This window comes from Passer montanus, unplaced genomic scaffold, assembly GCF_014805655.1.
Source record: "Passer montanus isolate IOZ18808 unplaced genomic scaffold, ASM1480565v1 scaffold18, whole genome shotgun sequence".
In the NCBI taxonomy this organism is placed as follows: domain Eukaryota; kingdom Metazoa; phylum Chordata; class Aves; order Passeriformes; family Passeridae; genus Passer; species Passer montanus.
The window spans coordinates 13,569,441-13,595,563 of record NW_024365381.1 but is presented as its reverse complement, the minus strand read 5'-3'; the positions used below and the strand labels follow the sequence as shown (position 1 = coordinate 13,595,563).

At 45.6% G+C, this 26,123-nt stretch overlaps 2 protein-coding genes across 7 annotated transcripts in view; one reads left to right on the top strand and one right to left on the bottom strand.

Moving 5' to 3' along the window:
• The window catches only part of DDB2 (damage specific DNA binding protein 2), a 17,598-nt gene extending 15,998 nt beyond the window's left edge, over window positions 1-1,600 (bottom strand). For both annotated transcript variants that reach the window (XR_005627088.1, XM_039705268.1), the window contains exon 1: window positions 1,359-1,600. Coding sequence is in view for 1 of the 2 variants with exons in the window: in XM_039705268.1 (XP_039561202.1) it covers window positions 1,359-1,451 (93 nt within the window). In the remaining variant the exon portion in view is untranslated. The remainder of the gene's footprint in view (window positions 1-1,358) is intronic.
• Window positions 1,480-26,123, top strand: PACSIN3 (protein kinase C and casein kinase substrate in neurons 3). Of its 5 annotated transcripts, none has more exons than XM_039705269.1 (12): window positions 1,480-1,617; window positions 13,831-13,914; window positions 15,368-15,468; window positions 15,897-16,053; window positions 16,821-17,056; window positions 17,443-17,598; window positions 18,150-18,325; window positions 19,120-19,240; window positions 19,706-19,836; window positions 20,485-20,550; window positions 21,062-21,222; window positions 22,799-26,123. In XM_039705269.1, the coding sequence occupies exons 3-12, from the start codon at window positions 15,415-15,417 to the stop codon at window positions 22,912-22,914; spliced, it is 1,374 nt and encodes a 457-aa protein (XP_039561203.1). In that variant the 5' UTR covers window positions 1,480-1,617; window positions 13,831-13,914; window positions 15,368-15,414; the 3' UTR covers window positions 22,915-26,123. The 5 variants fall into 5 exon arrangements, with proteins under 5 accessions (XP_039561203.1, XP_039561207.1, XP_039561205.1 ...); XM_039705270.1 differs by lacking the exon at window positions 1,480-1,617 and adding an exon at window positions 1,823-1,889; XM_039705273.1 differs by lacking the exon at window positions 20,485-20,550.

The following is a 26,123-nucleotide window of genomic DNA, read 5'->3' as shown; positions in this document are numbered from 1 at the left end:
GCACCATACGTTCCCCAAGCCTTGGGGGACAGGATTGCTACAGCCATGCATTTAATACTCTCACCTTGCAATCAGCATTGGTTGTGGCCAAGTCCCACATGGGCAGATCTGTCTTAGACATGCTATCTTAGATGCACATGGGATATTGATACAGAAATCAGCATGCAAACATAACACAGGGCAAACACTGCATATAGAATATTAATGGATGACAGGAGTTTACCTTTTTTGACCTTAATTAATGTACATTAATTTGATAATGGAAATCAAACCGTCAGAACTTAATTGAATTAGGGAATATCTATGCCAAAGAACAGGGTTCAGTTTTGTTTTAGTAAAAGACAAAGTTGTTGCTTATACTCTCAACTGTGATTAACTCTGAGGATAAGTATCTTTCTTCACTTTTTTAAAGGATACTCGTGGTGACACCATAGGCAATGACCTGTCATGGGTGTCTACCTTCCAGGGACCCTATGCTGGTAAAAGTGAACAGAGGATTGGTCTCAGAAGAAATTAAGAGGAATGGTTTCTAATGTCCACTTTCTAACACAGAATTTCACTGCATGTGAAAGGCATCAGCAGAGTTATTTTCTGGGTCTTATGAAATCTAGGGCACTTGTAAAAATGCCCAAGTACTGCTCCAGAAAAGCGGAAGATTTATGGCATACTCTTTCCTCTCTTCCTTCTGCAAGGCTCTTAGTCTTTCCTTTTTCCCCCAACTGAATAAACATCACTGCAAACCTACAGCTAGTCCTTGGAATTGTGTCCCAAGTCACTTGGAAGCAGTCAAGAGCAGGCACCCCAGTAAGGTCTCATAGTGCTCCTTGTACAAGCCCTGCCCCACAGGAAACTGCACTTGGATACTTAAAGATGAGGTCCGGATTATTCAGATAGGGGTTTCAGAGGAATGGGAGAGTGACTGAAAACAATTAGCAATATCGGGCTGAAAGAGAAAGACGGATGCCAAGGTGAACTGAGGTGATGCCACCCTCTAGGCCCAGGGAGAGTGACCCATGCCATTCTCACAAGCGAGACCACAGTACTCCACTTGGGTGGAAGCCGGCCTTAGGGAACCTTGTGCTCCAACACCAGGGCGGCTCCGGGCCCTGAAGGTCAGCTGGCCAGTACAGCACAAAGATGAACGAACTCACGGACAGGAGCCGAACCCAGGGCTGGGCCGAGCGAGCAGCTCCTCCCAGAGCTGCCTCCCTCCCGTCCCCGCCACGAGGGGGATCCCGGCCAGGGAGACTTCCCCCAGTCCCCTCCTCACCCCACAGCTGCCGGCCCTTCCCAGTGTGGAGGTAGGGGGGAACGACGACGGCGCTGCCCTCCCGACACCCTCCTCCAACCCCACCTGCCTGGGCAGAGCCCGCTCCCGTTAATTGGATCAAGGGCCGGGCGGCGGGGGCGGGGAGGCGGGAGCTGCGCCGAAGCTGCCCCGCCGCTGCCATCGGAGCACCCCGAGCCTGGGCCCGCCCTGCGGGAGCCGCTGGAGGCGGGGCGGGACCCCCGAGTGCCGCGGTTGAAATAGGGGGAGGGCTCAGCCGGTCCCTCCCCCAGGTGGCCGCTGCCCGCCGAGTGTCCCGTCCCGTCCTGCTGCGCCGCGCTGCCTGCGAGGTAAGCGGCGGGGTCACTGCTGTGGGCTCCGCTCCCCCTGTGCCCCGTGGGGTGCCGAGGGTCCTTGGCGGCGGAGCCCGTCCTGGTCCCGGCGCCGCCTTCCCGCGGCGGGCAGCGTGTCTCGGGACGCGCTGGCAACTGTGAGGGAAAAGTTTCCTCATGGAAAGGGGGCGGGTGGGGGAGGCGGTACCCGGCTGGGCGCTGGCTGTGGGCAGGAGGGGACTGGGAGGTGGCTCGGTGCGGTTTGTCTGGAGGCGCAGCAGAGACCCCCGGTAGGTGCGGGAGCGGCGGCGAGCGGGGCTGGGAAGGGCAGCGGAACTGCGGTCCCGGCGGGTTGTTCGCGAGGGGCTGGAGAAGCCCTTGCCAAAGTTTCGCTCCCTTTGCGTCCCTAAGCTTCCCCGGGTGCCCCGCCGCCGGCCTCCCGGGGCCGGCCCGCTGCCGCCGCCCCGTCACTGGGGGCTGCCGAGGCTCCCCCTCCCTCCCTCTGGAGCCCGCGCCTCCGCTCCGCCGCGGGGACAGGGGCCTCTTTGTGCTGGATCCGCGCAGAGCCGCTTCCCACTCTGAAACCGGAGCCGCGGGCGCTGGCAGCGCTGTGGAGAGTGGGGATAAAGCGGCTTCCCAGGACCCCCTGGGAAAGGGGCCGCGCCGGGCCCGTGCTCGCGGGGCTGCAGTCCCTTGTCTCCGGCGTCCTTGTTGCCGGTCTGTGAGCCGGACCCTGGGCAGCTGAACGGAGAAGTTCGGCAGATGGGACAGTTCTGTCCTTGTTCGTCCTCTTCCTCTCTTCTGGCTGCCGACAGTAGGGAGGGGATGGCGAGGGACAGGCACCAGGGGTGCTGCCTGTGACCGTGTCACCGGGCCCCTGGCAGGCTGCTGGGGTTACCGTGTCCTCTCCAGCCTAGGGCAGGAGAAAGCTGATAAACAGGGAGGGTATTAGTGGGCCTGAATATCCAGTGCTTGAGAAGACAGTCTGATTTGTCAGTGGGCACGGGAGGAGGGTTCCATGGTCTCTGCAAAGCTATCGATAAGTGAAGCTAGCGTGGCTCAAACACATTAACCTGTTCCACCACTTTCTGTGCCAACTATGTGTTCGTTCCTTGCTTCAGTTCTTCAGGTATGCAAGAAGGCTCAGGGTTTGGTGGGGCGGGCAAGGCTAGCTGACCACCGTCAGACACATGTTCCTGGCCCTAGGAAGTAGTCTGGCCTTTTTGTTCACTCTTTGACCCTCCTTGCAGAACTGGTGCTCCCTACTTCCTGAAATGGGAAATTAATTTCTCCCCCCTTCAAATCAGCTGCTGGTCTAATTCACACAAAGAAATTTCTGATATGGTGGTAATTGATTACAGTACAGAACCCAAGCAGAGCCTCCCACTCCACCCTGGAATTGAAGTGTCACTAAGCCTTGCAGTGGGTGACTCAAGTCATTCCCGGGAAGGAATGAGAGCACAATGCACAACTGCAGTGTGTGGGCTAAAATGACAGGGTCCGGATACTCCGTGCTCCAGGTGTGAGCTGGTCTTTGGGTGGAGTCAAAGTGGAGCTTCTCCCCATGAGTTGCATAACTGGGCACATTCTTTCATGCAAGGATTCACCTTTCCCTGAAGTCCACAATGTGTTTTGTGTGAGACGGAGTCTGCTTTGGTAGTGTTTTGTGCAATTAATGGCATTTCTCTAGAAGTTTCCCAAAATATTTACTAGATTGTCCTTTGAGTTGCAGCTTGGAACAGAATGAATGTGTGAGCTTGATCAGCTGCCTGCTGCCTTCCCTATTTTGTGCCTGGCCCATTGTATTGTTTTACTGGCTTTTTAATGTTTTTCTTCTGATCTGTGTGTTTGAGCTTCTCTAGCTTGCCTGCACTTGTTCAGGTGAAGACTGTCTTCTTCTCAGGCTGCAAAAAGCAGTAACTTCAGTGTGTCACCTGTGTATAGGGCTGAGAACAACTGCCCACCAGAACTCCATTATCAAATGTCAACAAGTGAATAGGCTTGTGTGTGGCTGGATTACGCCAAAATGCTGCAGGTCACTGGCAGACTCTAACCAAGTTATAAAAGCCTGAAAATTTTATGGACCCAAATTAATTTATTCACAGGGTAATGGCTGGTGCTTTTAGTCACTTTAGGTTTTTGTGGATTTTACAAGACCTAGCATGAATCTTCTGGTCTTTCCCTGGATGATCATGAATTTCCAACACAAACAAAATAAATATGTATCAGAGAGGCAATGTATATTTACACACATGCATGCAAATATATATATAAAAAATACAATAATATATACATATATAATGTGTATATATATACATACATAATACAATAATGTAATACAATATATATATATACAGTAATACAATAAGGGAACTTCTTAGGTGATGCAAAGCTGTAAGAATGCCTTTACCACCACAATGGGGTGATGTGAGCTTCTGTCAGATGTCATGCTATCAGCAAGCATGGCAAACACTGTATATTCTTTATTCTGGCCATCTCAAGGGCTGGAAATTATTCAGTTGTTGTTTGAACCATTTGGTCTATGTCATGGCTAGCATCCAGGGATTGAACTGGGGACCTCAAAAGCTAAAAGTATCTGCTTGTAGCCTGAGTGGAAAAAGCTATACTCTTGATCAGAGAGCATTAATAAACTGCCTCTATTTTTGCCATCAGCTGATCAGTGATCTGTGAATTTGGGCTGCTCTTGAAAGTTCATGGGGAAATGCCTGAACAATACAAGAGCTGTTTAAGCCCTTTAAGGAGCTCTTATCTTTTTAAAACAGACTTTGTGATCAGGCAAGCTGTTTTATCACTAGTTACTCAGTGCAATGGGTGTAGAGGGTACTCTGTGAGAGGCAACTGTGACAGATAGATTTTAAAAAAGCCTCAATATTTTAGTCTAAGCCTCCAGTGGATGGGTCAGAAAACAGTGACTACTGGATATGGAAGTTTTCATGAAGAATTTAGGATTTTGCTCTTTGAAGAATTACAAAAGAACTTGGCATCCTTGAAGAAGTTAAGAAGCTGTTCAAGTGGTAGCTTTTTGCCACTACCCTGCAGCTTGGTCATCACTGTAATTTAGCATCAAAATGCACTCTTGACTGTTTGGGCACAAGTTTTTCCAGCAGCACAAAGGAAAATGTGCAAAGAACCTGGTGCATCCTCTGCTATAATCATCCAGCTTTGTTTTAATGACCAGTACATTAGTCTCCAGTTCCTTCATGCTGAAATGTGGGCTGAAGCTGGGCACTGCTATAAGGCAGTAAATGTGACTGGCATCCTAATCACATCTGAGCCTTCAGTGGTTTCTCCTTGCTGTGAATGGGGTGATGGGAATGAGCCTTTCAGACTTGGGATAGTTGGAATTTGTGTGTTAAATCTAGTAATTGTCACTGGGCACTGCAGTTTGTTGAAAAGGCATGTGAGGGATCTCCATGGTACCGGGGGCCTGGATCCAGAGGCATTAGGTTTGTATGGGATTTTCTGCTCTCTTAATAGGTGACTGTGGTAGGACTCTGTTTATTGCAATTAAGTTTTTCCAGGCTAGAAGAGTTAGAATTGCTGCAGGCAACCCATAAGTAACAGTGCTGGCAAGCCTTCAGCCTCCTCAGTCCTTTTCCTACTGTGAGCTTGCCCAAGCTGTGTCTCTCCTGTTTGCAGGAAGATACAGTACTTGCCTCCTGCTCTCAGGGACATAGTTCTTTCAGTCACCTAGAGGTGATTTGTTGTTGGTAGTGACTTCCTGGCATCCCTCAGTACAGTACCCCTGCTGCTGAGCCAAACCTCTCCCACTCCTGAGGGTGTTGAGCCGCACCAGCTGCAGTACTGCTGTGCAGAGCTCTGAAGTGGCCTTGTTGCCTTTTCTGACAAGGGCAAGAAGCTTTCATGGAGGATTGAGAGAAGATGTAGCATATTTCACTTCTTGAATGATTACAGGTATTTACTTCTGCTTCTTGAGGTTTTCAGTCAGCTCTGCCTTGGATGAGGACTGGTGAGCTATGTAACCCATGAGAAACCTTGCTGTTGACTCCAGCAGGCTTCTACTCCAATGCAAGCAAACAAATAGGGTTTTGAGCTGCTTCAGGAAGCATTGCAGGAAATAAGGCCCACTGGATTGCTTTGTTGTGCTTGTGGTTTTTTTTTTTTTAAAGCCTTCCAGTGTTCTTTCCTCACATGTCAGGTTGAATCCTGAGGACCAGAAACTGAAATCATTCCTTTGGGCAGTGGACTGAGAAAGCAAATGACATTCCAGTGATGCTCAACATTAAAATCTATCCTGTCACATGTGCACTTTGGCTGTCTGCCCTGTTTGCCTGTGTTCTCCTAAAGTATTTTGAATAAAATTTAGGATATGAAGTGTTAATAGTTCTGTTTTTCAGCCTGAGATCCAAAAACTTATTTTAAGAGGCACTACTGATACTAAGGAGCGGATTCTGTGCAGATACTATGAAAGTAGATAAAAGTTGCTCCATGACATGCAGGGCAATGAACTTTAAGAAGAATGTGTGAAGTATTTGTGGCCTTTCAGTAGAAGAATTTCAGCCTTTCAGTACTTAAAAGGAGCTTATATAAAGAGAAGAAGAGAGCAACTTCTTGCACGGGCAGATGATGATCAGACAACGGGGAATGCTTTTAAACTAGAGGAGAGATTTAGATTAGCTGTTATGAAGAAATTCTTTAAGTAAAGGGTTGCAAGAACAGGTTCCCCAGAGAAGTTGTGGATGCCCCATCCCTGGCAGTATTCAAGGCCATTTTGGATGGTGTTTTGAACAACCTGGTCTAATGGGTGGCATCCAAGATGGCCATGGAACTAGATGATCATTGTGGTCCGTTCCAACCCAAACCATTCTATGATTCAATGAAGTATGAATCAGGCCAGTTCCTAATGGCTTTCCTACTTCAACCTTGTTACCTGTGTGTATCTCTGAGAAATCTGTCAAAAAGGTGTATGAATATGTTTAGAAGTGGAATACCTCCAAAGTGACTGATCTGCCAAACTGTTCTTGAACCAGGAGATGCTACAAAGGGAATATAAGTTATCTCCAGTGCACAGAGCAAATGATGCTTTCTTTTCACATATTTTTTTTAATAAAAATATGCAAAATGATTGTGTAAAAGCTAATCTACAGTCCTTCCAGTTCATATGGTATTGAAATCTGCCTTAAGTTGCAGTTGTTTTTATGCTGTTTAGATTTTCCTGCAGAATAAACCTAGTTCTGGTAACAAAAGGTAAAAAAAGAGCCTTGCTGTCAAAGTGGAGGAACTGGTCACACCTGGAACAGAAGCAATGGGTGTGATGTTTTAACCTCATTCTTCTTTACCATGAGAGATGCCCTAGCATCAGTTTTATCTTACTCAGCTCTCAAGTCAAGGAGTTGGTTGCACTCCCTTCTACAGACTGTTTGAGACTTGAAACTCTACAGGGAACTGGATGAACTTCAGAAATGCGTTGAGGATGATCTTTATTGTTTTTGTCTCCCTTATATGAATATTTGGAAGGAAAGTATTCACATAATAAGCAGTTTTAGTAAATCAGCTTTTACCATGTAAAACCAGAAACCTATTTGATGCAACCATAGATAAAGAAATGCAGTACTTTAAAATATGATTGTCACACACTTGGTCTGAAGGACAAATTTCTTCCAACTCTTATCTCCCATTCCTCTTTCTCAAAAAGCAGCCAGTGGAAAAGACAACTATTGGTAAAGGAAACCTAGAAGCTGCAGAAGTGCAGATGAGTTAAAAAGTCACTGTGGCTTCCAAGTGGGAGAAGGAAGCAGAGAAGTCTGGAGACTTCTGACTGCTGTGAAGTCTAATGAAGCAAGAAACCACCAGAAGCACAGTGTTAGAATGGAACTAACTGGCTTGTGGCTCCCACAAAGTTTGTGATTACATTGAGTGCAGTCTGCTTCCTTAAGGCTTCCTAATGCATTCATGTAAACTTGATCCCTGCTCTTGGCATTGCAAGGTGATTCAATCACAGGAGAATATTCCAGTGGCAGGAACTTACTGGAGTTTGCTCCCCTACCCACTCCCCATCCACAACCACAGGAAACACCCCTGATCACCACTTCCCATTATTTGTGCCTCTTTACTCAGGGTTAGATGTGTCCAGGGCATTTTATTCTCACCCACTCCCCATCCACAACCACAGGAAACACCCCTGATCACCACTTTTGTGCCTCTTTACTCAGGGTTAAATGAGTCCAGGGCATTTTATTCTGTTTGGATCAGTGTTGTTCACGTAAAGATCCAAACAAATCAAACTCCTTACTCCAAGCCTAGTTGGAGAGGACAGACTGGTCTAACCTGCTGCTACAGTAACTTACTTTACTAAGTTCCAGGCAACTGTTACAGAATGGACTATTGATTTTACCAGTTAAGTGCAGAAAAGAATATTACCAGGTAAAATGTAGATTAAATCCTGGAAAATGTTTGCATTCAATGTGGATTGATACTGCTGAGGAGGGATATACTAGCTTTGACTAGAGCTTTAAACACCTGTTTATCAGTGATTTAGGAATAAAGAACTTTCAGTCGTTTGGGGTCCCATCTGATGAAAAGGGAAGTGCATGCATTCGGTGTTTGCTTGCAGAGACTGATGCAGCTGGGTGGGAAGTACCCTGGGAAATATCCAGCATAGAAGCAACCAAGTGAAGAGGCCAGGGAGTGGGAGAGCAACAATTTCAGGTTCTCCATATGTGCCTGGGTTAAAACCTTGCCCTGAGAGAGTGGTGAGACAGGGAGTGTGAGAGCTGGAAAGTGGGCATGCTGTGACTAAGGAGTGAAACAGGAATTATGCTGTTAACAGTCTAAGAAAGCAGCTAGAGTAGTGCTGTTCCGTGTAATTTGTATGTGTGGCTTCTTACTAAGCTGTCAGCTGCAGCTGCTAAACACATAGACACAACATACATGTTTAAGTTATTCCAACAACCATTTGGAATAAAAATTAACATAGCCTATTACCCTGTTGGAGTATGGTACACAATGGTTCAGTGCTGGCTTTTTCCTTCAGCTCTGTATTTGAGATGATAATTTATTTTTTTTATAAAAAGAACAACTGGGAAAAAAAAAACTTAACATATATCTTGATGGCTCACTACACTCCTTCATTAACATTGTCTCATACTGTCATGTTAACCAAAGTAGATCTGTGTTCCTGTAGTATTAAAGATCCTCTACGTCGTATTGGAAATAAAAGCAGATATTTTTCCTTTTCTTGGTAAAACAGTTTCTGTCTGGTAAAGCTATGTCAGCCAGGAATCTTAACCCCTGGATCAGCAGCAGTGTATTAGTAGAAGCCTGTCCTGTAGCCTTGGCTGCTGACAGGGAATAGCTAATAGTAGAAAGGATTGAGTTCTGCATGAACACTTTGAAAACAGCTTGGGGTGGCACATGGAGAATGTCATCAGTACATTAACTTGATCTGAATGTGAAGACTAAGATAAAGAAGCTGTGGTCTGGACTTCAGTCTTGTCTGTGTTTTAGTACTTTGGTGTAATCATTGAGAATTTTGCTAGTGGACAGCCACATGATCTCTAGAGAATCATGGGCTGGGAGATGGGTTTCTGTTACAGTTTTGCACAGAGCTGAAGTGACCTCTGTGTGTAGTTACTGTTCTGCCTGGTGTCTCTCTGACCTTTCCCTGGCTGGAGAAATGAGCTGAAATGTTGCTTGAAACTGTATTGGACAGCACTGGCAGGCTCCAGTCCTTAGGGAGAAGCTGGGAAACACTGCCTTAGTCCCTTTCCCAGTCAGGTGACTGCTGAGGGCGTGACACTGCAATAAGATAAATACCTCTAAGGGAAGTTTTGGGGGATCTTTGTGTTACTTGGCATTCTTTCTAGCAGTAGACAAGAACTGTCTCCTCTTCAGAAAGGTGAGTATGCCTATAAATACCAGAACTCCTACATAATGGCAGTGGAGAGGACATTACTGGACATATCCCAGTTACTGGTGCAGAGCTACTGGATGTGCAGTTCCAGAGCTGGGGAGTCTGGAAAGGACACCCTGTCCCATGCCCCATTTCATTCTCTCTGCTGGGGACCTTCCTAGCTCTGCTGTGCCAACTGCAATCGAGTTTGTTACACTGCTGGAGTGATGTGGAACCTCCTGGCTTGAGCTCTCTAGTTTCATTCTGACAAGTTAAAAGGAAAAAAAAGAAAAGGGATTTCATGCTTGTCATTCTGTAAGGGAAGGGAGGCTGCCATCTTTTTGAGTAATTGGATTGTTCGGATTGAAATATTTATCTGCAACCTATACTAGAGTGCCAGGAGGAAAAGAATGCCTTGACCACTGAGTGCTCTACAGAAAAATGACTGGGGAATCAAACAAATTGGTTGCAGAAAGAATCAAATTCCTGTTTTCTGGTGGTAGTTGTCTTGAGCTGGAAATTAATTAGTATTACTGATTACAACTTTTGCTTAGCTTGGCTATAGCACCTATATAGAAATTGATCCACAATAAAAATGTGTCTTCACCAAAGCCTCACTTACTAGATAAATGTAACTAAATTTGTTCTTATATGTGTCTGTATCCAGCATTTGCTGCTGTAGTTGGGAAAGGGATGAGGAGTTGGGCAGAAGGCCTTGTCTGGTGCAATTTACAGGCTTTTTTTGTGTGGATGAATTCCTGCAGGGCTGTAGCCCTGTGAGCCTTTGTAGAGTTCAGAGGTTTGCTTTTGGGTAATTTAGGAAAACAGTTACTCATAAGGATTCTCAGGAGGTAGTCAAGCAATGCATTGAAGTGGTGCCTTGGGCATTTGGAGGCTGGAAGTACTGGAATATGGTACAGGTGGAAGAGAATTTCTGTGCTTTACCTGCCTGAGGAAAGCCTTCAGTGGACAAGAGCTATTACTACTTTTGGATGTAGAAGTTTCCTTTGTGGATGAGGACCCTGTTGCACAGATGCTGTGAAAGTGTGAAGCAACAAGGCACACCCTACAACACGTAGTAGGTTTCACATGTTTTTGAAAGGGAATGTTTTAGCCTAACACCTTGGTCTGTGGTCTCAGACACGTCCCTGACTGGATCACAAGTGAGAATAACAACATAGCTTAAAGGTAGAAACAGCTCTGTCACAATGAGCCCTCGGGTATTTTCCTGAGTGGATCAGTGAAACAGTCATGAGCCATTCCATCCTTCTGCAGCTAAAGAGCAAGAAGCATTTTTTGATAACTTAATAGGGAGTTGATAGCAGGTGTGGCCTAATAATTATGTTGGCTCCTAAGTGAGAGCAGGTACGTGGGAGAAGAAGGGAGGTATCTTTTCTAACACAGCAAGCAGAAATAGTTGTAGCTGTCATTTGCATGGTTCAGTTTGCCTGATATTGCTGGTTGTAGTGGTGTCTGTGATGCCTTTATCCCTAATCCTCTGCAGGTGAGAAATGAACAGCAGTGTAATCACTCTTTCCCTCTTCTTCAGAGACCTCCTCTTGCAGGAGCTGCTGTGAGGTCTTAAGTAGCTCTTCACTGTGAGAGCTGATAAATAAAGGTGGGAAGGTAGGCATGAACATTCCTTTGCCCTGCAAATATGATTTGCTAGATAGCCTCCTCTTAGCAGAGGTGGCAGTGGCATTAGGAGTCTTGTATGTGGTACTGGCCCACATAAAACTCTAATTGATCCAATATAACTTCAGCTATGTTGCTCATACTGTACAGGCTCTGCCAGCCCTCCTGAATCATTTGGTGGCTTTTGCTAAATCAGGCTGTCCATGAGGTATCCCTGTCATCTTTACTTTGCTGTAAAACAACGTCAAGGCTTTGGCACATATATTTACTTTTCCCGTCAAACTTGGGTTTCCCTGGTCTCAAACACTGAGTGGCTCACACCATGTGGTATTTCAGGAATAGATTGGCATGAAGGGGTGGACTGGCAATCTACTTGCTCATCCAGGGCTCACTCAGGGTGACAGCAGCAGCTGTTCTTTTCAGCCCCTCTGTGCAGTACTAAGTACCTTCCCTATGTCTGCATGCAGATCCAGTTTGATCTGCTGACTGACATGGGCTCATGAAGTATGTAAAGTCCAGAAAAAGCCCAGCAGGAAAGGTTCGTTTTTGTTCTTTGACCTTTTTGCTTCTACCAAGCTGGATTTTTCTGGATTTTTATAAAGGCTACACAACTGCTATGGAAATACCTACTCAACTGACTGCTTACTCAGGTCAGGGAAATTAGCCTGCAGAAATATTATACCACTTCATTGTATTTTCCCCCCAGCTATTGTGCTGATGGCTACAGTAAAGCCTTAAGCTGTGGCATACTTTGACACATGATATCACAGATGCTGAAAAATCATATTAATTCAAAAGCAGGTTGAAGAAATTAATGGAAGAGAAATCTGGTGAGTGCTCTTTCCATAGGTGGCACATCCAGCTCAGGGAAGTTCCTGTCAGCAAGTGGTTAGAGGCTTGGAGAGCATGCAGAGAGACATCATGTATGCTTGCTCTGTAGTCAAAGTGAGGGAGGGTATCTCCTTTTGGCTGCTCTCTAGAAAGGCTATGAGGCCATGATAAACCTTAGTCTGATCCAGCACAGCTACTATTATATTTCAGAGCCTGTTAGTGATAGTAAATCTGGTTATTTTAGTTGATGACTCCTGAGAAAGCAAGCAGATGTGACTCAAAATCTAACACGGAAACTGCAGAAAGAATGGATTCAGGTTTTGGGATGTTTGCTTAGCCTGACTGTCCCTCAAATGAACAAGCATATACTGCCATACAACAGCTTTCCACATTTACCTCCCAAATTCTAGTACTGTGTACTCAGCCTAAATTGGACACTAGAGATGGAAGGCATGTTTGTGATTCATTGCTTCCTGATAAAGTGGGGATGGGGGAGTAGCATGGAAAAAGTGATACAGCATTCATGTGTCATGTATCATTGATCTATATCTTCATCAGGAGAAAGAAAGAAAGGATGGGTTTTAAATACATTTTTACATACCTTCACAAAGGTTTTTTTTAATCATAGCAATTTCAGGAATGTTTAGTCTGGTTTTATCGGGGACTGCTTGGAAGCTTTAGCCTTTTATCCAGTGACCTGGATAATTCAGAGTCACAACTCTTCCCCCTCAACCTCTTGCCTTCCCCTTCTTCACCAAAAGTCATTGATTTGCAATAACCTAGTCTGATTTTCTTTCCTTCCTTCTGTTTCCCTACCTTCTTTCATTTCTTCTCAAAAATGGTCTTATCATCTGGCTAAAAATCCCACTTCCATGTTTTGCAGTTTCTACTCTCAGCTGTCCTCATCTTCCAGCCTCAGCTGAGTGCATATTGGTGGGTTTTTTTTGCTTGTCTGTAGTTGAGGAGGTTTTGTTATTTTTGTATGGGTTTGTTTGGGTTTTTTTGTTTGTTTTTTGCTTTGGTTTTTTTTTTTTAAATAAATTAACTTTTTAGATTGAGGTAAATCCCCAGGAATGTAAATGTAAGATAAACAAAAATGTCTTGTTCTGCCCTGGCTTTTCTTAGCCTTTGCAGACCTTATACTTCTCTTTGCTCTGTGGAAAGCTGATGACCATTACCTGTGCCATATAGCAAAATAAAGTATTTCTGAGAATGTGATGGAAACAACTTACTGGAAGCAAAGGACAAAAAAGCTCCTCTGCTAGATGGCCACATCCTACCGGTGCAGTCCTAGGTGCTCTTGTACTAAAGGGACTGTAGACCAGAATATGCATTCTGGTGAGTTTTGGTGGCTTTTCTTTTTTTCTTTATGTAAAGTTATGAAGTTCTTTGACCTGTGTATAAATCATCTTTAGTTAAAAGAGACTGGAGGAGGTATGTGTGTGTCCTTCTCTCTTTCTCCCAAAGGCTGCTATGTGTAAAAGTATATGCAGCAAGGGCATGAAGGCACTGGGGTTTGCTAAACTGGACACTGTGCAGTGGGGGGGACCAGGCCCCATGTGGGGTGCCTGGGTGCTTTTTTTGGGCCTTTCTGGCCCAAGCTGTTCCCTGTGCTCAGCTGTTGTGATGCTACCTTTCCTGCACAGTGCTGTCAGCCACCCCAGTGTTTCTATTTTAACTCTCTCTGGGGCTAGATCTTGTGACACAAGGATTTGGCATCTCTCCTACGTGCTGGAACATGGCATCTCGGGAGGCACAGTGGGTGCAGCTGCTATATCAGAGGGTGCCCCTCCTAAGTAGCTGGTAGAAAAGGGACAGCCTTTTGTGTGCATCAGAACAGGCATCATCCCTGCAAAGGAGTGTCTGACCGTGTCCATATCTGTCTCCTCCAGTCTTTTTTCAGAGTCTGAAGAGCTTGAGACTCACTTGCCAGCTTCCCACTGCTCTCCCTGTGGCATCTCACTTTCAGCTTTCAGGTATGTAGTTACTGGGGCCAGGAGTAGAGTTGCATGCTCTGGAGGCTGTAAGATGGTTTGCAGTCAGATGACAAATGGTGGGGAGGGAAGACAGGGACAGCTGGTGGCATGGTGGAGGAATTAATTTTTCAGGGTTTGTGTACCTGAATGTCATATCCCATTTAACAACTTGCTTCAGTGACTGGAATTCAGCATTTCCAGCCTTCTGAAGAAGGCCAGAGGAACAGCACTGATATACTTCTGACACTCCATGGAATGACACTGGGCAAACATAGCCAAATGTCAGAAATTCCTGAAGTCTGGGTTGGGGCACTTCACTGTATGGCTCATGCCACCAAGAAGGATTTGCATGAGGTGGGAGATGTGGACTCTTGACCTGATCTTCTTCTCTGCTGTGTGCTCTGTGGGCTGGCAGAATGAGCAGATACCTCTCTGGGGTGTGAGGGAAGCTTTTTATAACCAGGAATGTGCAAGAGGAGAAGTGGCAGCAAAGGCCATGCATGCTACATTAACCTGGGCTTGTCTGAAAAGAACTGGGTTTGTCAGCAAGTGACTGGGCTTGGGTCCTGTTTCTCGTTCTCTCATTCTTGCACAAGAACAACCCTGAACCTCTCCCCAAGGAATTCATGGCTTAGTACCACATGAGGAGCAAAAGGACAGTGCAGGCTAGCACAAGGGAATGGGCAAAACTTCTGGACAGCAGAGAATGAGAGGAGCCTTTTACCTTCCAACCTAGATCTGGAGCCTAATGCAGTGAGTGTAGTGAACAGAGCAGCTGTGCAGGATGTTTCTAGGGAAGCAGTGCTGCTGGGTAACAGGCACCTGTACTGCTGTTTGGCTGGGTATGCCCCAGCACATTTCTGTACTTCTGCTCAAGCCCAGCTCAGCTGGTGGGCAGCTTATAGGGCTCCTCCCCATTCAAGACATGCCTGCCTGCTGACTGCTCAGCCTTGTTTTCCCCAGCCAGTTGTTGTAATCCTGTAATCCTGAGTCATACTGGGAAGCTGGAGTCATCTCCATTGACACAAGACTTTATTTAAAGTCTTTCAAGGCAGATTTTAAAGAGCTTTAGCTATCTCTGTTTCTCTTACCCTCTCGAGGGCTTTGGTTAAGAACAGAATCTCTGCAGAAGTATTTGGTGCTGCTGAAGACTGTTGGATTCATGAGCATGTCTGATATCTGCACAGCCAAGGTTTGGCAAGATTGTCTTCATCCTTTCCTAATGTGTTACAGGCCTGCCAAGGAGGCCTCTTGTCTGCAGGGAGGGAGGAGGCCAGTTCAGCCCTGGGCATCTCTGCTGGACCTTGCCATCTGCAGCTGAGGGGCACTGATGACAGTACTTGACTGCAGGGCAGCAAGTTGGGCTCCTCCAGCTCCCAGAGTAATGGAGAACTATGCTGTCTGCAAAGGCTCAGCCAGCGCTATGATGGAAATCACTTTTCTCTCTTCTCAGGGTAACTGAAATCTGCAAACATTCTCTGCTGCAAGAAAAAGAGGGTGATGTCATCAGAAGATGATGCTGGCGGGGAGGCTCCTGGGGGCAGTTTCTGGGAGGTAAGGAAGGATAATTGGAGTGTGAGGGAGGTAGGAGTGTCATCTTACCACCCACTGGTGGAATTGGGTTGAGTTCCAGGTCTGTGGTGACATGTTGCCCTTGAGGAGTGGAAGGGAGGAGCTGTGGGAAGGTTCAGTGTCATGCTGTGTGTTACTGCAGGGAGTAGTGAGTCTTCCATAGATACTGTGGAATGAGAGTTCCTTGTTCAGCTGACATTGATCTGAGCTGTGAGAGAAGAAAGCAAAGCATCTCAGCTTCTTCCCTCCAGTGCTGTGTCTGCCTGAGACTGCCAGAGGAGGGTCTGAACCCAGATGCTGCCTTCAGAAGGGCCCATGTTCCCTCCCTGTGCAATAATGGACCTGCTCTTGTGTGTACTGTAGGAATGTGAAAGTCAGTACGGTATAAACAATGCTGTGTGACATTTCAGGCTGGAAACTACAAGCGGACAGTGAAACGTGTGGATGATGGCTACCGGCTCTGCAATGACCTCATCTCCTGCTTCCAGGAGCGAGCCAAGATAGAGAAGAACTATGCCCAGCAGCTAACAGAATGGTCCCGTAAGTGGAGGACCAATGTGGAGAGAGGTAAAGTTGGCATATCAGACTGGGAACAGGAAGCAATCACTGCATTCCCCTCTTTGTGTGCCATCTCTTCCTGAGGTGACACTGTTTCCTTGAGGAACAGGCTTCCTCTCCCCAGGAAGGGGGTAACTTTCTTTGGTGTCTATTTTGTGTATTTGCCTGTTTTTGTATCAGTCTTCTGATTCACTTGGAGATGTGTTCTCTTGTCATGTGCGTGGTTATTTAAAAAAAAAAAACAACTTTGTGCTTAGTTTGGCAAGTTCTTGGGCAGTCCATGTCAAGCTGGAGATACCCCCCCTTTAAGAAAGGCTTAGTTGTCTTTTCCTCCAATTTGAGAATAACTACTAATGCTGTGATTTAGTGGCAGTGTGCTCAAACTGATAGTGTCTCACAAAGTGACTGGAAACAATGGGACAGATGTCCCAAAGGACCTTCTGGTCTGTGGAACAGAAGCCTAGCCTTAGTCATGAATTAATGTTGCTCTCTGATGTGAAGCCTAAGCCAGATTTGGGAAGAGAATTTTCTATAGAAACCTTCTCCTAGCAGGCACCGTCTGAAGCTGCCCAAAGAAATGCCCATCTCATCCAGCTCCAGTAGCCAGTCTAGATGCTGCCTGGTGGAACTGTGGAGACCACTCAGTGCTGACTTGTTTGATGGGGCAGAGTTAGGGAAGTGACTCCATATTGGTAGGTGTATGTAAGAGGAAAAGAATCTGTATTCCCTTCGGTGGGCAGTAGGTATAAGAGCCTCTCCTGTGCTTGTTCCTGCAGGTCCGCAGTATGGTACTCTGGAAAAGGCCTGGCATGCCTTCCTGACAGCTGCAGACAAACTGAGTGAAATTCACTTGGCTGTCCGGAACCACCTGGCTGGTGAAGATTCCGATAAGATCAAGGCCTGGCAGAAGGAGGCCTACCACAAGCAGATGATTGGAGGCTTCAAGGAAACAAAGGACGCAGAGGACGGGTTTCGAAAGGCCCAGAAACCCTGGGTGAAGAAAATGAAAGATGTAAGCAAAGTGTGAACAGGGAAAGAGATAAGGATAGTTGAGCTGGCTGCCTGATTCCAAGAGCCACTGGACAAACAAACTAGGTTAGCTAGAGGAGCAGAGAATCCCCAGAGAGGGATGGATCTCTCGAGGATCTCATGTCCTTGTGGTTTTATAACTTCCTTCCCATATGGGAAGACTTTGGTAACAGGTTTTGTATTCCTGCACAGCAGGTGAGCACTGAGAGATCATTTGAAGCTTCCCACTGAAGCATTGTTTACTAAATGCTGAACTGGCATTCCTGTTAGGTTGCTGCAGACTCTAAGAAATGTTAACATGCCTCCTCTGAGTATTGGAGGATCAATGTGGGCAGGATCATAGCTTTTTCTGCATCACTTCTCCTGCAGGTGGAGACTTCTAAGAAAAACTATCATGCAGCCCGGAAGGAGGAGAAAACAGCCCATACAAGGGAGAACCATGCCAAGGCAGACTCGTCTGTCTCACAGGAGCAGATGCGCAAGTTGCAGGAGCGTGTAGAGAAGTGCACTCAGGAGGCTGAGAAGGTGTGTGTGTGTGTGTTGTATGGATGGGGGTCACAAGGATACTCCTTTCAAGGAAAAAGCATTGGTGGTAATGTTCCTCAGTGAAATGACTCAGCTGAAGCCTGTAAGAAGATGTGAATTCCTATCATCTGAGATTTTAGTGAGCTAGACTGAGACTTCAGTAACTAATATATCTTGGTGTTTGGAGTTAGGCAAGATCCTAATTTATAAATAAATTTAAAATAAAAAATAAAAAAGTGTAGGGGATTTGGTGCAGGGAGTGGAACCTGTAGAGCTGAAGACTTGGCTACCAAAAATAGCTGATTTGTCTGTCCACAACAGGGAAAGTGTGGAAGGTCCTGTATGAAAGAGAGTAGTAAGGAAGACCAGGAAACTTGCAAGAATATTAGGAGAGCAATGGACTGAGACATCAGCTATGGGATTTCTTATTTCTTTGGTGTATTTGTTCAACAGTGCAGGGGGGACAAAACTTATCAGTCCCAGTGCAGGGAGGGTTGTGACTTGTTTGCTACAGGGCAACACATCTCACCATTGCTGTTTTCCTCCTACAGTGCAAGGATCAGTATGAGAAGATGTTGGAAGAATTGAATCGCTACAATCCCCGCTACATGGAGGACATGGAACAAGTGTTTGAGGGCTGTCAGGAGGCAGAGCGCAAGAGATTGTGCTTCTTTAAGGAGATGCTTCTGAATCTGCACCAGCATCTCAACCTCTCCACCAGTGAAAGGTACTGGCCCTGATGCAGAGGGGAATTCTGCCAGCCTGGAGTGCATAGGCTCTGGTGAGGGGTGCCAATTCTGGTGTCTCTGGAAGCTGCTTGCATCAGCCAGATCTTGCTTATTCCCCTTTCAAGTGTATATTAGAATTGGCATTTGGTCTCTTTGGAGTGGCCACGGCTGGGGGTCTGTGATTGTAGGCAGTGCCAGGCTCCCCAGAGGGGATTTTCTGCCTTTGAATCCTTCCTGTTTCACTACTCTCCAGTACTGTCCTGTGTGTGCATTTCTACTATGAAGAGCCTCATGTAATCCCAGGCTAAGGCAAGTAGCTCTGTTGCCTTCTAGTATTGATGATTATTCCACCTGTTTTGCTCTTAGTAGAGAGACCTTTTGTGAAGTAATGCCTGTAAGCCCACAAGTTGCCCTAAGCAGAGGTTACACAGGGGTAACAGACACAGCCAAAAATCTTCTGTGCCCCTTTTATGGTAGAGACAACAAATCTGAGCCACCTCCCTGTCCATGTGCAAGAATGTGCTGGGTTATTTCAGTGCTCACTTAATGAGCTGTGCTGGCACTTGTTAGGCACTGCCATACCAAACAAGCCTGTCCCGTTTGCCAGGCTACTGTCCAGTAAGGGAGGCTGTGTTTTCCTAGGGCTGAATAGGTGCTGCTCTAGCATCCTTAATCCTGTGGGATTGAGGATGCTGTGTAATTGTGCATGAGGTTAATCTCTTCCTTCCTACTTGGCTTTTGGGAGACTGCTGAGAGATTTGATTACTGCTGGTTCTGTCTGTTCTGGTTGTAGCTTTCATGCGTTGTATCGGGATCTCCACCAAGTCATCATGGCTGCAGACAACCAGGAGGACCTGAAGTGGTGGCGCAACACTCATGGACCGGGCATGGCGATGAACTGGCCTCAGTTTGAGGTGGGGCAGCATTCTAGAGTGTGCTAATGCTATTTCCAAACAATTAGCTGCTCAGCTGAAACTGGCCATTACTAGTCTGCTGTTGGAAAGACCATGTCTTTGCTCAGCAGGCTCAGGATGTTGGCATCTTCTGAAATTGTTGTGTTGCAAGCTGTCTGCTGCACAAAGGGGCACACATAGGCTGCCAAGCTATACTCCAGCCATCCAGCTGCAAGGTCAGAGAACAGGAGGTGGTGCTCAGGGCTGTGGGACAGTTTTCTGTGATGATTTTCTCACAGCCTCTCTTGTTGCACCTTGGGATTCTACAGAAATGAGCCTGCTATACCAGCAAGGATATTGAGCTGACCACTTCAGCTGCTACTGAAGTACAACCTGGTCTTCTGTTGTTCTGTATTGGGCAGAAAAGATGCAAAGAGCGTTTCTATCTGACTGGCTTTGATGGTATTACTGGTTTTCCCTGGACAGGAATGGTCCCTTGAAACACAGAGGCAAATCACCAAGAAGGAGAAGAGTGGCAAGATGGCTGATGATGTCACACTGACCAGCATTTTGCCTACACGAGATGGTGTTGTCTCACAGACCCCTCTTCAGACAAGGTAAAGGCTGAATTCTGGGATACATCATGTTAGGAAAAGTACAGTCCTGCCTAGGGTCATGAATGAGTTGGATTGATAAGAGCAATCTCTTAATTTCCTGTCTCTTGCCTATGGCCTTACCTGTGGCACTCTGGAAAAGGCTATGTAGAAAATGCTGTTTAGGGTAGCTGTTTGGTTTTGGGTTTGTTTTGTTGGGTTTTTGGGGGTTTTTTGTCTAGCACATTCTGCCTCACAAAGTGCTTTCCTGGTAAAGATCCTTCTAGTGACAAGATTTAGCCCAGTCTGACTAGTGCTGTCTAATTCTGGCATGCATTTCCCCGGTTCTTCCTCCCAGACAGGGTGAGAAAGTTGGGGGCTGTGTGGTTTCCTAAATGAAGGTAACAAATTCTTACTGCTTTTCCCTGGTATGGTGCTGAGCAGCACCTGACAAGTTTGAGTATAGCTGCTTCCCTTGCCAGGAGGCAAGCCTGGAGAATAGGGAGAAGCAGAACAGATTTATCCTACTGTTTACAGTAGCTGTCCTGCTTTAAAGGTAGACTCTGGCCAAAGTGAACTGAGCAGAGAAGAATGGGGATATAGAGATTTTTCAAGGCCACTACTGTATTTCACAGTCAATTGGATTCAAGGGCCCTATTTGCCAATCTACAGGTTGTCCTATCAAGAGGAGCAGAACAGCTTCTTCTATGACACCCTGAAGGCACCAACCCATGTGAAGTTAGTATGGAACATAGCCTCTGCAGGGCTTTTTGGGTTCCAGGTGTCTGTCCTCTGCTGCTCTTCCCCTCTGCTCTTGTCCCTGACTTGGAAAACATAATTCCAGACATCTTGTCAGGATGCAAAACACATCTTTTCCTCTCTGTCTTATTCTTGGCTGGAATAACTCTGGATGCAGCTGTGCTCTCCAGTTAGGACTGGCCTTCCTTGTATAAGAAGGTCTGCTGGAGTAGGAGGAGGTCACGAAGAGTGTGTGTGTAAAAATACTTTGACAGTGAGTTATCCTCCTGGCCCTCAGGGTTCTAATGCTAGGGTGCTTTCAACAAAATCTAGTATCTCCTGGGATCTCTCTTCCCTGTTCACCCTCGCTTGACTTTTGGGCCTCTTGCACCCTGTCCTACAGCAGAGCAGTCTCAGGGGGAGTCAGGGTGGTGCATGATTCAGGAGGAGGTTGGTGAAAAATCAATCTGCTAACAACCATCTTGTCCCCTCTCACCTTCCCCACACACAGTGGAGGGAAGGAGGACATCTCGGAGTGGTCAGATGAGGACACTCCCAAGAAGTGCCTGGATGCCAACGGGCATGAGGAAGACCTGCAGGTACCAGGTGTGCGGGTACGAGCGCTCTATGATTACACAGGACAGGAGGCTGACGAGCTGAGCTTTAAAGCAGGTACAGAAGCACTAATCTCTTACTAACCTTCCACTGGCCTCACTTGGGCTCACTGAATGATTGAAACACTCTTTAAGAATTGAATGTCCACTTGAAAACTGACCTTTATTCTTCCCTTGGTCTGACCACTGCCAGCTCCTTTGAGGTGGATGACACAGTGGGAAATCCAGTTTGGTTTTTTTTCTAGACCAAAAGGTAGTGATGCTGCATGGCAAGAGACTGTCTAAGCCTTGGTCAGAGTGCAGGGAGAGCAGACCCCTGCCTCTTCTTAGGGCATTTATTGTGTCTTGAACTTTATAAGATGTTTCTCCCTTGCACCATTGATATAAAAATTACATGGGTGTTCTGGATTTTCTTTTCAAATAATATGAAGATAGATATTTTGGGAGAAGCTCACCTGACTGACATGTACTACTGAAGGCAGAGGTCAGCTGGCAAAAAACAGCTATGCAAACTGTTCCTCAAAATGGGTATCTCAAGAGTGGAGATCCTGGCTTGCAGCAGAGGATTGAGCACTGGAGCAAACAGACCTGTCCCCTTTTCTTCCTTGAGTTAAATTTAAATTTGCCTTTGCCCTCTTCTCATCTTCAGGTGGACATTGTGATCTTGGGAGTGTGTCTATCTTGCTTGTTTTGAGTTTTACATGGTATCTCTGTGCTATAGCTGTCCAAAACACACCCACTGGAAGTCACTGAAGTCCTTCAGTAGCAGGGCCTTGTGCCTGAGGCCAATATCTGTGCTGCAGTGTTACCATACTATTAAACTTCCTAACACTAACTTGCTTTAAAATATCCTGCAATATGGGTGCTCTAGACTTGACTTTGTTCTTTCTTTGCACTCAGCAGATGAAATGGGGTATGACTTGTTAGCTGTAGTCATCTCCTTTTTGAATCTGCTCTGAGCAACACATACCATTAAGGCTTCAGCTTAACAGCAGTGACTTTCTGAGCCTCTGCCAGTGTGGGATGTGCCTATTGATGCAGTCAGACCTTCCTCTCTGGCAGAAGTATGACCTTCTGCTGGTCGAGGAGGGGATCTTTCTGCCCTTCCCAAAGCAGATGTGGGGATGTTAAAAGTCTTTACTGGTCATAGTATGAGAAATCAGTTGATCTCATGCCTTACTGGCCAAACCAGACACTCCATCATGGAATAGGCATTTTGGGTCCTAACAGCCAGAGCTTAGCAGCTTCTTGTATTTCCTTCCCACTTGCATATCAGAGGAGCCACTAAGAAAAAAGTGTCTCAGGTCTGTCTGATCACTTTGGTTTGTAAGAATGTTCCTTAGGGAGAGAAAATCAGGCAGAACTACAGGGCACAAAAGATTTCTGATACTGAATAGAAGAAGCAATGGTCTATTTAAGTTCCTTGGCTGAGGTGATAGTACTGACTACAAATACTGAAGAGATCAGTGATTCTGGCTTTGATTAAACTGCATTATGATTAAGGGTGTTGATAAGGGGAGAAGAGTGTCATGATTGAGACTAATAGTCTTGTTTTTTATCAAGTCATCCTAGGTGGGCAAAATGCCATGCTGCCTTTCTCAATGCTGCCTCCTAATGACTGTTCTTACTTTTAGGTGAAGAACTAATGAAGATTAGTGAGGAAGATGAGCAGGGCTGGTGCAAGGGCCGACTTCTCACTGGTCAAGTTGGACTGTATCCTGCTAATTATGTTGAGAAGGTTGGATCATGATTGCTGCTGTCCCACCAGTGCCTCACAGCCATACCAGCATCTCCTGCAGAGGCCACTGGGTCACTCCTGGCCCCAACCCACCTTTGCAGTATATCCAGCAGCTTCTGGACTTTAAAGGCACATATTCCATGTAACTAATGCTTCATTTTAAACATCTAGATCTGTAGGGATTTTCTAAAAAATAAACAAGGATGAATAAAGACTTTTCTGAGCACTACAGTAGTGTAGGAGTGCAGAAAGAAACAGATCCTTTTGACTTGCACTCAGTGAAAGGAGGTAAGGGTTTTCAGGGAGCTCTGTAAAAGAGAGAAAGCATCCTTCCTTGACTTCAGTGCACATGCATCCATAGTACATTGGGTGTTGAGGTCTGCCCTGCCTCCAGGCTTCCTGTTCAATGAATTTTTGATATGCAGGGTAATAGGGAACTTCTACTATTGTTTCCCCTTTTTAGCTCCATCAAGCTGACTGGCAGAAAGCTCTTTATTCTCCCATGTATTTTATAAGTTTTCAGTATCCCTCACCAGCAAGCTTGTTGGCTTCCCTGATATGGCAGCTGGTAAAAGTTACACAGCTACAACCTGAACATCCCTTTTACTGCCCTCATTTTTATTGGGATAACCCCAGGAATGAGTGATAGTATAGCTGAGGCACAGGAGAAAGAAGCTTCTGTCTTGCATGGTGTGGGTGTTCAGGCTAATGAGTTCTGAACAGACCTGTTGTGCAGCAAGTTGCAGTTGACTGAATGCTCCCTGAGCTAAAATGGACTTTGACACATGCTGAAGGCTGGTTTTAAGAAAATGACAGCTATGTTCCAGTGCTGTTCTGCTTAGGATTCCTAAATTCACTTGTGTATGTTGGGGTTTTTAATGCATCTAGATTATTTTGGCTACACCTCTGTTCAAGAGCACTTAGTGCACAGCAGAGATCCTCTTTTTTCCTTTCCGTTATCTTCTTGACTTACACAGGGCAATAAGTGCACTCCCTGCTTTGCCAAAGACCCCTGCACTGTGATGAGGGTTGCACTGTGGAAGTTGCCTGCTGGCTAGCACAAATTACCTATAGAGGGGTAACTCCCCTTTTTGTCCTGAATTGCTGCAAGTGCACTTATGCCCCCCCCAGTTGTTAAGTGCCATTCAGCAGGGAGGATGTGTCCAACATCTTTATCACCTGTGCTCATGCCTTTGAAAGCCTGTGAGGCTGCTGGGAAGACCTGGCATCCTGATCCTAGTGCTCTGCATATTCCAACATAGGGACTGATTAGCCCAGGAGTTTGAGGGAACAAAAAACTGGAAAAGCTCCCATTGCCAGAGGTACAAAGGCAAACAAGCAGTTGCTTTAAAATGGCTTACTTAGTATATCTGCTTGAAACTGCTGCTGAAATGCATTTTGAGTTTGTGGTAACCTTCTGTAGTTACCATTCTTATTCTGGCCTAGCAAGTGTGAGTGACCTGGCTCAGTCAGACTTGCAAAATTCAGTCGAGCCTCCACCAACCACTTGGGGTGAACTGCTTCGGAGCTTCTTGGAAAAAGGGTGCTATAGACATAAGAAAGGCTGAAGTCATGGGGGAACATCGGGATTAAATGGCCAGTATTGTGTTAACAGCAGCTAGTAAACCAAAATGTAGACTGAAACAGAGGAGGGAATAGACATATTCAAACACTGTTAATTAACGAAGATTAAAGTATCACAAATATCTCATTGCAACAGAAATTAACCTTTTACAGCATACTGGTTGCCTTGAAATGTAGTCTGCCATGGACAAAGAGATGGGAGACTAATGTTTAGTACTTTTGTGAGACCACAGAAACTTACAATTGGAAGGTTTTGCTTGAAATACCCCTATCAATGTACTTCATGAATGGGAAAGAGGGGTGCAAACCAAAAGAAAAAGGCTAAAGCATTTTGCTTAGAGTCCATTATGTTATTTCTCAATAACAGGGAAAGTATTTCCAAAAGGCAATTAAATATCTAAGCAACAGACATTAAAAATGCCTGGATTTAGCTATGAATTTAATTAGTATTCTAGGTTCAGTATGTGAAGATGCCTCTAAGCTTATGCCATGTAATTAGAGGTGTTGGTGTATAAGCACTTGGACTTATTTAAAGATCCAGTCTGCTTTCAGTTCTGTGTCCCAGGTAAAAATATAATTAGTGTTGTGCAGTTATTGCAAGTGTTCCACTTGCTGACCCACACTGGAATGATTTATTGCTCCTTTGTCCTAGCACATGTGAATGTGAAGAGAGTCATGCCTGTCAGGCTTCTGAGAGAACTGAGAGTAAAACAGCACTAAAATGATCTGAGATATCCTATAAATAATATTGAAGTTTCCCTGATTAACCTGCATATTTCAAACCCTAATGCTAGACTTTCATGCAAGGTCAAAAAATGATAGAATGGAGCTACAGAGGATGACATGGAAAATTAACTTTCAACTCCTATTTGAGTTCTAGTCAGGCTGTAATTAGGGATGGAGGTAGGTGTGGCCATAACATGCTAAAGGACAGAAATGTCCAGTGAACAGAGCCTCTGATTACTGTACAAACAACCTGAAATTCCACAGGACAAAGTCTGAACAGACTTGTTTGTCCTAGGAAAACATGACCACCTGATTATAGTGGGCTGCTTGAAGGTTTCCAGAACTTGTGACATATTGTATCTTATGTGAACAAGTTCCCTAAGGACTGTTTGCACATCAGAAATTCCTGCCAAGAGCTGAAGTAATGGACAGCAGACAATACACTGAGAATGAAAAATTGTTTGGCTGGACTATACCTCAGAAACATGCATGGCACTTAGTCCTGGCTACCCAAAACCATCTGGATTAGTAAAAGCCTGTGTAGTAAAGATGTAGCTGGAGGGAAGGAGGAAAAACAACCCCACACCAACCCATATTTAATGATCTTATATTAAAGTAATAGCTCTGCCTGGATACTTGGTTTTCCACAGAAGCAAATGAGGTTTTGTTAACCACAAAGGTTCTAGTTGAAACTTCCATGCCATGCCAAAAGTTTTGTGTGTGAACAGAGACATGTACACAGAAACTAATTGCTGTGCCTGAATTCCAGAAGGCCAGTGAAGCCTGTTTTTCCTCCCATGGTTTTTGTAAAAAAATACAAATGCACCTCTGTGCCTGATGGGCAACACAGTGAATAATTATCTAGTCATGTTTTATTTTTTAATAAAGCCATTCCTTGTGGAAAGCACATA